At 39.0% G+C, this 12,644-nt stretch overlaps 1 protein-coding gene across 10 annotated transcripts in view; it reads right to left on the reverse strand.

The window, feature by feature from the left end:
• The window catches only part of EML5 (EMAP like 5), a 174,216-nt gene that overhangs the window by 56,474 nt on the left and 105,098 nt on the right, over positions 1-12,644 (reverse strand). Inside the window, exon 22 of one of the 10 annotated variants that reach the window (XM_036845016.1) lies at positions 2,996-3,129. The exons of the other annotated variants lie outside the window; for them this stretch is intronic. Within the exon in view, the coding sequence (XP_036700911.1) occupies positions 3,101-3,129 (29 nt within the window). The 3' untranslated portion in view covers positions 2,996-3,100. Of the gene's footprint in view, positions 1-2,995; positions 3,130-12,644 lie in introns of those variants that run through there. 10 annotated transcript variants of the gene reach the window in all.

Here is a 12,644-nt window from a genome sequence, read left to right on the forward strand (position 1 = left end):
ATGAACGCCTGTGAGAAATTCAAATGAAGACATCAAAGAGCCAGTTTGATACATTAATACTTCTCTGGAGTTCAAGGGAAAAGATATGTACAGGCTAGAGATATACATAAGGGAGGTAGTAGCACACAGATAGTAGTTATAGCCATGAAACTGGAGAAGGCCTGATATTAATTTATTGCCTCTCAGCTCCAAATCCACCCTTCTTTTTCCTGCTATATGATTACTGGAGCAGGACCCTATAGACATTTTTCCATTGCCAGTTGACTTGGTTTTGGCCAGTAGAGGGTGCTGGAGGGTTCCTGCAAGGCCAAAGAAGAAGGGAGGGACTTTCCTTCCTTCTGTTGTGCTGTAACCAGTGGATCAATTAGGGGACAGGAACAGGGGGGTTTCTCTGCCATCACAGCAGATCTCCTAGATCAGCCCTCCGGCAAGTTTCTTTTCCACTGGCAGGTTGTATGTTCCTGAGGCACCTACGCCCCCTCCAAAGAGATCTGAATCTCAGCCTGGGGGAATAAGGGAGGGTCCGCCCTGTAAGTTCATTCCTTCATCTCTGTCCACTAGCCCTATGGGTGGAAGCTGCTTTCTGCATCTGCTACCTCTACACCCCTTAGAATCCTCTTTCACACCTTTTAGTAGTTAAATCACCTTTCATTAGCTAACACTCCATATTAAATTTTCCCTGTTCAAATTACTGGGGTGGTTTCTGTCTCTGATTGATACAGAACTGGTACTGAAGTGGTCACAGGAGACAGACCATTAAAGATGGGATTTGCAGAACTGGTTTAGTCATGCCTTTCTTTGGGCTTGAGCACAGTGCTGAGCCCTTGCCAATGGGAAATGGGATGCTAGCAATCCAAGGTATGCACTGGCATAACAATGAACTAAGCTATCTCCTGTGGTTGATTGTGAAGTATCCACTGAAGTTGAGTGCCTTGGGAGTCCAAGAGGCTGCTGCCCTTGACCATTACAACAATAATGGTGACCACAAGTTCTGTGTTTGTACAAAAGATTACACTGAATACACAGAGCATTTACAGAAAGAAGTAACAAGCCCAGGTTCTTTAAACTCTCAGCACGAGTCATGGTCTGAGTAGAGAACTTCCATGACAAACCTAAAAGAATTTCTGACAGGGCTGATACTGCTGAAAATTTACAATGTCAAGTGAATTCACAGACTCACCAAGTTTTCTTGTGTGAAAGTTAGGCCGCTGATTGGGAAGAGAACCCTTAACCGTGGAGTGGGAGCATCTGGCTGGACTCAGACAAAACTGAGAATCTTGAACCTCTGAGTTATTTGGAGTTTCACTGGCCAATGCAAATAGCTTCCTCTCCAGTGTCTGAGAAGACTCACCTTCTGAAACAGATGTCTTGCAGAGGATGCTTAACCTTCTGAAGAACCATCACAATCATTCCTTTGCTGTCACTAGACCCCTAACTCGGATCAAGTCTCAGCATGCCCTAAGGCAGAGGTTGGCAAACTTCTTAAAGGACCAGAGGGTAAATATTTTCAGCTTTGCAGACTACTCAACTCTGCTACTGTAGTGCAATAGCAGACCTAGACAACACATGAAAGAATGAGCATGGCTGTGTTCTGATAAAACCTGATTTATAAAATCAGGAGGGGGGCTGGAGTTGATGTATGGGCTGACCTCTGATATACAGGAAGAAATCCAAAACCCTAGGGAGGTAAGAATGTTGGAGTAAATTTTTCACATGCAAACTGCATACCCTCCCATCAATTACATCCCCTGAAAAAGTCTAGAAAATAGTCCCTTCATGAAAGCATTGAGAAATACATTAAATAAGGGCAGCACCTGCATCACTGAAAAGCTCTGTGACTGTCCTCCCATATAGGTCAGGAACGGGAAATGTCACCATTAATATGGGCTCCCTGATTCAAAAGATAATCCTGGAGAAGCAGAGGTCAAGCAGCAGCACTTAACCAACAAAAACAAGGTAGATTCTTTTACCAAAAAGGGCAGCAGGGATGTACTAATAATCAGAATATGTTGGCCTGTGGAGATTTCTGTTAGTGGCTAATTAATCATGGTGTCTCCCGGAACGAAATAAGTAACTTACTAGATTAGTGTTTGATCTATAAGTAGGAAAAACTCCAGACCTGGTGGCTAAAACACCTGACTTAAATCACCACAATGGAGAGTCACAGTTTCTCAACCAGTTTTCAGACCTAAGCCAATTCATATACTCAGAGCCCACTGATTGAAGGCAGGCCAAGTTCCAATGAGGAAGAACCCTGTAGCACTGTCACAAGTGTATAACATAAATCTTTCTCCAAGGATCTGTGGCCACTTAGTAGAATTACTGTGAACTGAAGGAAAGGAAAGATCCAAACTTTCAGGAATTACTAGACATGGGCTCTGAACTGACACTAGTTCTTAAGAACACTAAAAGCTGCTGTTGTACAAGCAGTAGAAGTGGGGCCTTATGGTGATCATGTGATAGATGGAATCTAAGTCCAATTTTGAATCATAGTGGACCCAGGTGGTCTGTGGACCCCACCCAATCCCTGAATTTGAATAGATATACTTGGCAAGTTGTAGAATGCTCTACGGCTGGCTCTGTGATCCATGGGGTAAGGGTTATTACAACGGGAAGAACTAAGTAAAAACCCCTGGAAATTCCTCTCTCTACTAAGACAACCAGAAACAAAACCATAAGCCTGAGAATTGCAAAAATCAGTGACATTACCAAGGACGTGAAATATGCAGGGGTAAGAATACCTATCACATCATCTTTGCTTGTTTGGTCTGTGCTGAAATAAGATGGATTTTAGCTAATAACTCTGGATAATAAATTTAATCAGGTTATGATTCCAATTGAAGCTACTCTTCCAGATCTTTACTAGAACAGATTAACACAGTTCCTAGCATTTCGCTGCAGCTATCGCCCTGGTTAATGCTTCTATCTCCATACCAATTTGTAAAGACCACCAGAAGCAGTTTGCTTTTACCTGGCTTGTATCTGTGGACACCTTCAAATCCTTGCCTCAGGGCTATTTCAACTCTCCTGTTCTTTGCCATAATACAGTCCACAGAGATCCTGATCATCTTGACATTCCATAAAACATCTCAATGGTCCACTACATTGATGACATTATGCTGAATGGATCTGGGAAGCAGGAAGCAACAAGCATAATACTTTAGATGCCTTAGTAAGACAGAAGTGAATCAAGACAGTGGCAGATAATTCCCACAAAAATGCAGGAACCCTGCCACCTCAGTGAAATTTCTGGGGATCCAATGATCTGGAATATGCCAAGACATTCCCTCCAACTGAAAGACAAGTTGCTACACCTCCCATCACCTACCACGAACAAAAGGAGCAGAATGCTTGGTAGGCCTTTTGGGAAGCAACACATACCACATTTGAGTGAGCTGCTCTCTCCATCTATCAAGCCACTTATAAACTTCCAGTGGGGACCAGAACAAAAGAAGGCAAGCTGATCTTCCACTTTGGTCTTATGACCAAGCAGATTCAATGATACTCCAAGTGTCTATGGTAAATAGGGATGCTGTATGGAGCCTATGGAAAGCTACCAAAGAAGCATACTTCGGACTGGGAGAAATTCCATGCCCTCCTTTACAGATAACTATTTTCCTTTTGAGAAGTAGTTTCTGGATTGCTACCAGGTCTTATTAGACAGTAAGTAAATGCCTAACTATGGGATATCAGGTGACTGTATGTCCTGAGCTTCCTTTCATGAACTGAAAGTTACATGACCAACCTAGCCACTGACTGGGTGTGCACAACAGCAATCTATCATCAACTGGACACAGAATAGAAAATACCAGGCTTAGAGAGATCTGGAAGTTACAAGTAATTTATATGAACAGGTGGCTCAGAATCCTTCAGCAATAAATCTTATAGTGCAAGGCCTCTTCTCTCTCTCAATCTACACCTATGGCCTCATAGGTGTTCATTATGATCAGCTGACTGAGGAAGAAAAAATTTGAGCCAGACTTACAGATCTTCCTACACAATATGTTGGTACCTGCCTGAAAGCATCATAGCCCCACTCAGGGGTGACCCTGAAGGGCAGCAGTAAAAGTAAAACTTCCCAGTGGGCAGCCCTTCAAGCAGTACATCTGGTTTACCACTTTTGTAGTGAGAGACAACTAGATAGACAGATTTACACTGATTCATTAGCCACTGTTAACTATTTGAATGAACAGTTAGGGATGGAAGAAACAGGATTGGAAGATCAGAGACAAGGAAATCTAGAAAATAGATTTGTGCATAAAACTCTCAGAAAGGGCATAGGCTGTGAAGATTTCTGTGGCCTAGGGAAAGCCCAATAAGGGCATCCACTGCAGAGGAGGCTCTCAATAATCAGACGGACAAAATAATATGCTCTATGGACATCAGGCAGCCTCTTTTCCTAGCCAGCTAGCACTTGCTTAGTGAGCCAAAGGTGGCAAGGACAGAGTCTATGCTTGGGTTAAAAAAACATGGACTTTTCTTTACAGAGGCTGATCTTGCTACCACTACTGCTGAGTGTCCAACCTGCTAACAGTAGAGACCAACTGAACCTCTGATATGGCACCACTCCCCAGGGAAACTAGCCAGACACCTGGTGGCATGCTGATTACACTGGACCTCTTCCATTATGGAGGGGACAAAGAGTCATCCTCACTGGAATACACATGAATTTTGGATTCACCTTCCCTATTCACAGTGCTTCTGCTAGCACCACCACCTGTGGACACACAGGATACCTTATCCACCATCACCGAATTCTGTGTTTCTGATAAAGGAACTCATTTCAGAGCAAAGGATATGCAGCATTCAGCTCATACCCATGGAATTAACAAGTTTTATCACATACCCTCATCGCCCACAGAGGGCTACTAACAGAATGATGGAATGGCTTACTGAAAACTAATTTATAGCACCTTTTGGGAAACAGTATCCTGAAAGACCAGAGTTTTGTCTTACAGGATGTGGTATATGCTTCACAGCATAGACCATTATATGGTGCTGTCTACCTCACAGGCAGAATACATGGGTCTGGAAATCAAGAGATGGAGGTGGGAGTGGTTCTTCTCACTATTATATCTAATCATATCAAGTATTTTTGCTGTAAGCTTCTTTGCCATAGACATTTTGCCGCAAACATTTTTGGTACATAACTAATTGACTGTGAGGCAATTTTGCTGTAAAAGATAAAATAACTGGTTGACAGTTTGGTTTGACATATACAATACAAAAAAATATGTATGATGATGATTTCTTATTTTGAAACACACTACATTGGAGGAGAAAGAGGCTGAGGGCCTGGAAGGCACAGAGTTGAACCCACAATTCCTATGGAAATTTATAATGTCTATCAACAGGTGTGTGACAATCCATGCTCATGGGTTAGTAAAATATCTACACTACCCTAAGCAATCTAGAGATTCGATGTAATCCCTATCAAAATTCCACTGGCATTTTTCAGATACAGAACTAATAATCTTACAGTTTGTATGGCACTACAAAATACCCCAAGTAGCCAAAGCAATCTTGAGAAAGAACAACAAAATTGGAGGCGTCGCACTCCCTGATTTCAAACTATATTACAAAGTCATAATAATCAAAACAGCATGATATTGGCATAAAAACAGACGCACAGATCAATGGAACAGAATAGAGAGCCCAGAAATAAACCCACGTGCATATGGTCAATTAACTTACAAAAGAAATCAAGAATGTACAATGGGGAAAGGAGAGCTTCTTCAATAAATTGTGTTGGGAAACAAGAACAGCCACATGCAAAAGAATGAAACTGGACCACTATCTTACACCACACACAAAAATTAACTCAATATGGACTGAAGACTTGAATATAAGATATGAAACCACAGAACTCCTAGAGGAAAACTTAGGTGTTAAGCTCCTTGACACAGATCTTGGCAATGATTTTTTGACTGACAGCAAAAGCAAGAACAACAAAAACAAAAATAAACAAGTGGGACTACATCAAACTACAAAGCTTCTGCACAGGAAAGAAAACCATCAACAAAATGAAAAGGCAACCTACTGAATTGGAAAAATAATTGCAAATCATATATCAGGTAAGGGACTAATATCCAAAATAAATAAAGAACTCATAGCACTCAACAGCAAAAAAACCACATTGATTTAAAAATGAGCAAAAGATCTGAATTGACATTTTTTCAAAGAAGACATACAAATGGCCAAAAGGTACATGAACTGATACAGAGAACAGATTAGTGGTTGCAAGAGGGTAGTGGGGGGTGGGGGTGGAGGAAAAAATTCAGGTTTGATTATAGTTAAAAGCTAAAGCCACAAATATGAGGTTTTTTTTTTTAATGTCTGAAACATTTATATTAACATATTTCCATACATATTTCCATACAAATACAAATATAGGATTTTTAGAAATTTCATGTAATGTCTGAAACATTTATATTAACATATTTCCATACAAATAACCCAATGAAAGTTTAGTATTAGTTGTTTTGTTTGTTTTTTTATACTGCAGGTTCTTATTAGGCATCAATTTTATACACATCAGTGTATACATGTCTCAACTTCTGCCCTGCAAACTGGCTCATCTGTACCATTTTTCTAGGTTCCACACACATGCGTTAATATACGATATTTGTTTTTCTCTTTCTGACTTACTTCACTCTGTATGACAGTCTCTAGATCCATCCACGTCTCAACAAATGACTCAATTTTGTTCCTTTTTATGGCTGAGTAATATTCCATTGTATATATGTACCACATCTTCTTTATCCATTCGTCTGTCGATGGGCATTTAGGTTGCTTCCATGACCTGGCTATTGTAAATAGTGCTGCAATGAACATTCGGGTGCATGTGTCTTTTTGAATTACGGTTTTCTCTGGGTATATGCCCAGTAGTGGGATTGCTGGGTCATATGGTAATTCTATTTTTAGTTTTTTAAGGAACCTCCATATTGTTCTCCATAGTGGCTGTATCAATTTACATTCCCACCAACAGTGCAAGAGGGTTCCCTTTTCTCCACACCCTCTCCAGCATTTGTTGTTTGTAGATTTTCTGATGATGCCCATTCTAACAGGAGTGAGGTGATACCTCATTGTAGTTTTGATTTGCATTTCTCTAATAATTAGTGATGTTGAGCATCTTTTCATGTGCTTCGTGGCCGTCTGTATGTCTTCTTTGGAGAAATGTCTATTTAGGTCTTCTGCCCATTTTTGGATTGGGGTGTTTGTTTCTTTGATATTGAGCTGAATGAGCTGTTTATATATTTTGGAGATTAATCCTTTGTCCGTTGATTCATTTGCAAATATTTTCTCCCATTCTGAGGGTTGTCTTTTGGTCTTGTTTATGGTTTCCTTTGCTGTGCAAAAGCTTTGAAGTTTCATTAGGTCCCACTTGTTTATTTTTGTTTTTATTTCCATTACTCTAGGAGGTGGATCAAAAAAGATCTTGCTGTGATTTATGTCAAAGAGTGTTCTTCCTATGTTTTCCTCTAAGAGTTTTATAGTGTCCAGTCTTATATTTAGGTCTCTAATCCATTTTGAGTTTATTTTTGTGTATGGTGTTAGGGAGTATTCTAATTTCATTCTTTTACATGTAGCTGTCCAGTTTTCCCAGCACTACTTATTGAAGAGACTGTCTTTTCTCCATTGTATATCTTTGCCTCCTTTGTCATAGATTAGTTGACCATAGGTGCGTGGGTTAATCTCTGGGCTTTCTATCTTGTTCCATTGATCTATGTTTCTGTTTTTGTGCCAGTACCATATTGTCTTGATTACTGTAGCTTTGTAGTATAGTTTGAAGTCAGGGAGTCTGATTCCTCCAGCTCCATTTTTTTGCCTCAAGACTGCTTTGGCTATTCGGGGTCTTTTGTGTCTCCATACAAATTTTAAGATGATTTGTTCTAGGTCCGTAAAAAATGCCATTGGTAATTTGATAGGGATTGCATTGAATCTGTAGATTGCTTTGGGTAGTATACTCATTTTCACAATGTTGATTCTTCCAATCCAAGAACATGGTATATCTCTCATTCTGTTGGTATCATCTTTAATTTCTTTCATCAGTGTCTTATAGTTTTCTGCATACAGGTCTTTTGTCTCCCTAGGTAGGTTTATTCCTAGGTATTTTATTCTTTTTGTTGCAATGGTAAATGGGAGTGTTTCCATAATTTCTCTTTCAGATTTTTCATCATTAGTGTATAGGAATGCAAGAGATTTCTGTGCATTAATTTTGTATCCTGCAACTTTACCATATTCATTAATTAGCTCTAGCAGTTTTCTGGTGGCAGTTTTAGGATTCTCTATGTATAGTATCATGTCATCCGCAAACAGTGACAGTTTTACTTCTTCTTTTCCAATTTGTATTCCTTTTATTTCTTTTTCTTCTCTGATTGCCGTGGCTATGACTTCCAGAACTATGTTGAATAATAGTGGTGAGAGTGGACATCCTTGTCTCGTTCCTGATCTTAGAGGAAATGCTTTCAGTTTTTCACCATTGAGAATGATGTTTGCTGTGGGTTTGTCATATATGGCCTTTATTATGTTGAGGTAGGTTCCCTCTATGCCCACTTTCTGGAGAGTTTTTATCAGAAATGGGTGTTGAATTTTGTCAAAAGCTTTTTCTGCATCTATTCAGATGATCATATGGTTTTTATTCTTCAATTTGTTAATATGGTGTATCACATTGATTGATTTGCGTACATTGAAGAATCCTTGCATCCCTGGGATAAATCCCACTTGATCGTGGTGTATAATCCTTTTAATGTGTTGTTGGATTCTGTTTGCTAGTATTTTGTTGAGGATTTTTGCATCTATATTCATCAGTGATATTGGTCTGTAATTTTCTTTTTTTGTAGTGTCTTTGTCTGGTTTTGGTATCAGGGTGATGGTGGCCTCATAGAATGAGTTTGGGAGTGTTCCTACCTCTGCAATTTTTTGGAAGAGTTTGAGAAGGATGGGTGTTAGCTCTTCTCTAAATGTTTGATAGAATTCACCTGTGAAGCCATCTGGTCCTGGACTTTTGTTTGTTGGAAGATTTTTAATCACAGTTTCAATTTCATCACTTGTGATTGGTCTGTTCATATTTTCTGTTTCTTCCTGGTTCAGTCTTGGAAGGTTATACCTTTCTAAGAATTTGTCTATTTCTTCCAGGTTGTCCATTTTATTGGCATAAAGTTGCTTGTAGTAGTCTCTTAGGATGCTTTGTATTTCTGCAGCGTCTGTTGTAACTTCTCCTTTTTCATTTCTGATTTTATTGATTTGAGTCCTCTCCCTCTTTTTCTTAATGAGTCTGGCTAATGGCTTATCAATTTTGTTTATCTTCTCAAAGAACCAACTTTTAGTTTTATTGATCTTTGCTATTGTTTTCTTTGTTTCTATTTCATGTATTTCTGCTCTGATCTTTATGATTTCTTTCCTTCTGCTAACATTGGGTTTTGTTTGTTCTTCTTTCTCTAGTTTCTTTAGATGTAAGGTTAGATTGTTTACTTGAGATTTTTCTTGTTTCTTTAGGTAGGCTTGTATAGCTATAAACTTCCCTCTTAGAACTGCTTTTGCTGCATCCCATAGGTTTTGGGTCGTCGTGTTTTCATTGTCATTTGTCTCTAGGTATTTTTTTATTTCCTCTTTGATTTCTTCAGTGATCTCTTGGTTATTTAGTAACGTAGTGTTTAGCCTCCAAGTGTTTGTCTTTTTTACGTTTTTTTCCCTGTAATTCATTTCTAATCTCATAGCGTTGTGGTCAGAAAAGATGCTTGATATGATTTCAATTTTCTTAAATTTACTGAGGCTTGATTTGTGACCCAAGATGTGATCTATCCTGGAGAATGTTCCATGCGCACTTGAGAAGAACGTGTAATCTGCTGTTTTTGGATGGAATGTCCTATATATATCAATTAAATCTATCTGGTCTATTGTGTCATTTAAAGCTTCTGTTTCCTTATTTATTTTCATTTTGGATGATCTGTCCATTGGTGTAAGTGAGGTGTTAAAGTCCCCCACTATTATTGTGTTACTGTCGATTTCCTTTTTTATAGCTGTTAGCAGTTGCCTTATGTATTGAGGTGCTCCTATGTTGGGTGCATATATATTTATAATTGTTATATCTTCTTCTTGGATTGATCCCTTGATCATTATGTAGTGTCCTTCCTTGTCTCTTGTAACATTCTTTATTTTAAAGTCTATTTTATCTGATATGAGTATAGCTACTCCAGCTTTCTTTTGATTTCCATTCGCATGGAATATCTTCTTCCATCCCCTCACTTTCAGTCTGTATGTGTCCCTAGGTCTAAAGTGGGTCTCTTGTAGACAGCATATATATGGGTCTTGTTTTTGTATCCATTCAGCCAGTCTATGTCTTTTGGTTGGGGCACTTAATCCATTCACGTTTAAGGTAATTATCGATATGTATGTTCCTATGACCATTTTCTTAATTGTTTTGGGTTTGTTTTTGTAGGTCCTTTTCTTCTCTTGTGTTTCCCACTTAGAGAAGTTCCTTTAGCATTTGTTGTAGAGCTGGTTTGGTGGTGCTGAATTCTCTTAGCTTTTGCTTGTCTGTAAAGCTTTTGATTTCTCCATCAAATCTAAATGAGATCCTTGCTGGGTAGAGTAATCTTGGTTGTAGGTTCTTCCCTTTCATCACTTTAAGTATATCATGCCACTCCCTTCTGGCTTGCAGAGTTTCTGCTGAGAAATCAGCTGTTAACCTTATGGGAGTTCCCTTGTATGTTATTTGTCGTTTTTCCCTTGCTGCTTTCAATAATTTTTCTTTGTCCTTAATTTTTGCCACTTTGATTACTATGTGTCTCAGCGTGTTTCTCCTTGGGTTTATTCTGTATGGGACTCTCTGCGCTTCCTGGACTTGGGTGGCTATTTCCTTTCCCATGTTAGGGAAGTTTTCGACTATAATCTCTTCAAATATTTTCTCTGGTCCTTTCTCTCTCTCTTCTCCTTCTGGGACCCCTATAATGCGAATGTTGTTGCGTTTAATGTTGTCCCAGAGGTCTCTTAGGCTGTCTTCATTTCTTTTCATTCTTTTTTCTTTAGTCTGTTCCGCAGCAGTGAATTCCACCATTCTGTCTTCCAGGTCACTTACCCGTTCTTCTGCCTCAGTTATTCTGCTATTAATTCCTTCTAGTGTAGTTTTCATTTCAGTTATTGTATTGGTCATCTCTGTTTGTTTGTTCTTTAATTCTTCTAGGTCTTTGTTAATCATTTCTTGCATCTTCTCAATCTTTGCCTCCATTCTTATTCCAAGGTCCTGGATCATCTTCACTATCATTATTCTGAATTCTTTTTCTGGAAGGTTGCCTATCTCCACTTCATTTAGTTGTTTTTCTGGGGTTTTTTCTTGTTCCTTCATCTGGTACATAGCCCTCTGCCTTTTCATCTTCTCTATCTTTCTGTAACTGTGGTTTTTGTTCCACAGGCTGCAGGATTGTAGTTTTTCTTGCTTCTGTTGTCTGCCCTCTGGTGGTTGAGGCTATCTAAGAGGCTTGATGGGATGCTCTGGTGGTGGGTAGAGCTGACTGTTGCTGTGGCGGTCAGAGCTCAGTCCAAATATGAGTTTTTAACAGGAATTTTCCAATATGTCATTATACAGAAAAGTGCTAAGGCTGGCAAATATTTGGAAAATACTGACTTTACACACATTAAGAATACAGACATTAATTCATGTTGTATATTTATACTTTGGTTATTCTATAACTAGTTACCATAAAATTGGATTATTTGGCAACATTTTCATAGGATAGTTTATATTAACTATAATGACTTAGGGCTTCCCTGGTGGCGTAATGGTTAAGAATCCGCCTGCCAATACAGGGGACACGGGTTCGAGCCCTTGTCCGGGAAGATCCCACATGCCGCGGAGCAACTAAGCCCGTGTGCCACAACTACTGAGCCTGCGCTCTAGAGCCCGCGTGCCGCAACTACTGAAGCCCGTGCACCTTGAGCCCGTGCTCCGCAACAAGAGAAGCTACCACGATGAGAAGCCTGAGCACCACAATGAAGAGTAGCCCCCGCTCGCCACAACTAGAGAAAGCCCACGTGTAGCAACAAAGATCCAATGCAGCCAAAGATAAATAAATAAAATAAATTAATTTAAAAAAAAACTATAATGACTTAGTTATAAAATGTTAAGCCTCAGGACCATAATACTTGCATGTTCATTTTCTGAAGAAAAGTATTTACTTACTGAATGTTTGAAAGAGATAACTGTGTTTTATAATATTTAAACCACTATGACTTCAGTATTTTGTTATAATTACGTCAACCAGTATGTCCCTTTAAGGTTATGAACCATACATGTGTCCCTTTAAGGTTATGAAAATCCACTTGTCTTCCTCTTGAATTAATGATGATGAAGTAAAAATGAAGTGAGTATAGAAGAATGTTTAAAAACAAAAATACAGAATCATGACTTTTCTCTACAACCTAATATAAAGATCTACTCCTAGAAGGAGCCAGTAATACTGGTAGACAATTTTTCTGGTCTGATATAAGACATAAGTCCAAAGATTCAGGAAACACAACAAATCCTAAATGAATAAATAAATAATAAACCACATACATGCACAATGTTATTAAACCTCAGAACTGTAGAACGATGTAAAAGAGAACAATGGAAACAATAGGAATAATAATTCTGAATCAAGAAC

The sequence above is a fragment of the Balaenoptera musculus genome, chromosome 2, assembly GCF_009873245.2.
Source record: "Balaenoptera musculus isolate JJ_BM4_2016_0621 chromosome 2, mBalMus1.pri.v3, whole genome shotgun sequence".
Taxonomy (NCBI): domain Eukaryota; kingdom Metazoa; phylum Chordata; class Mammalia; order Artiodactyla; family Balaenopteridae; genus Balaenoptera; species Balaenoptera musculus.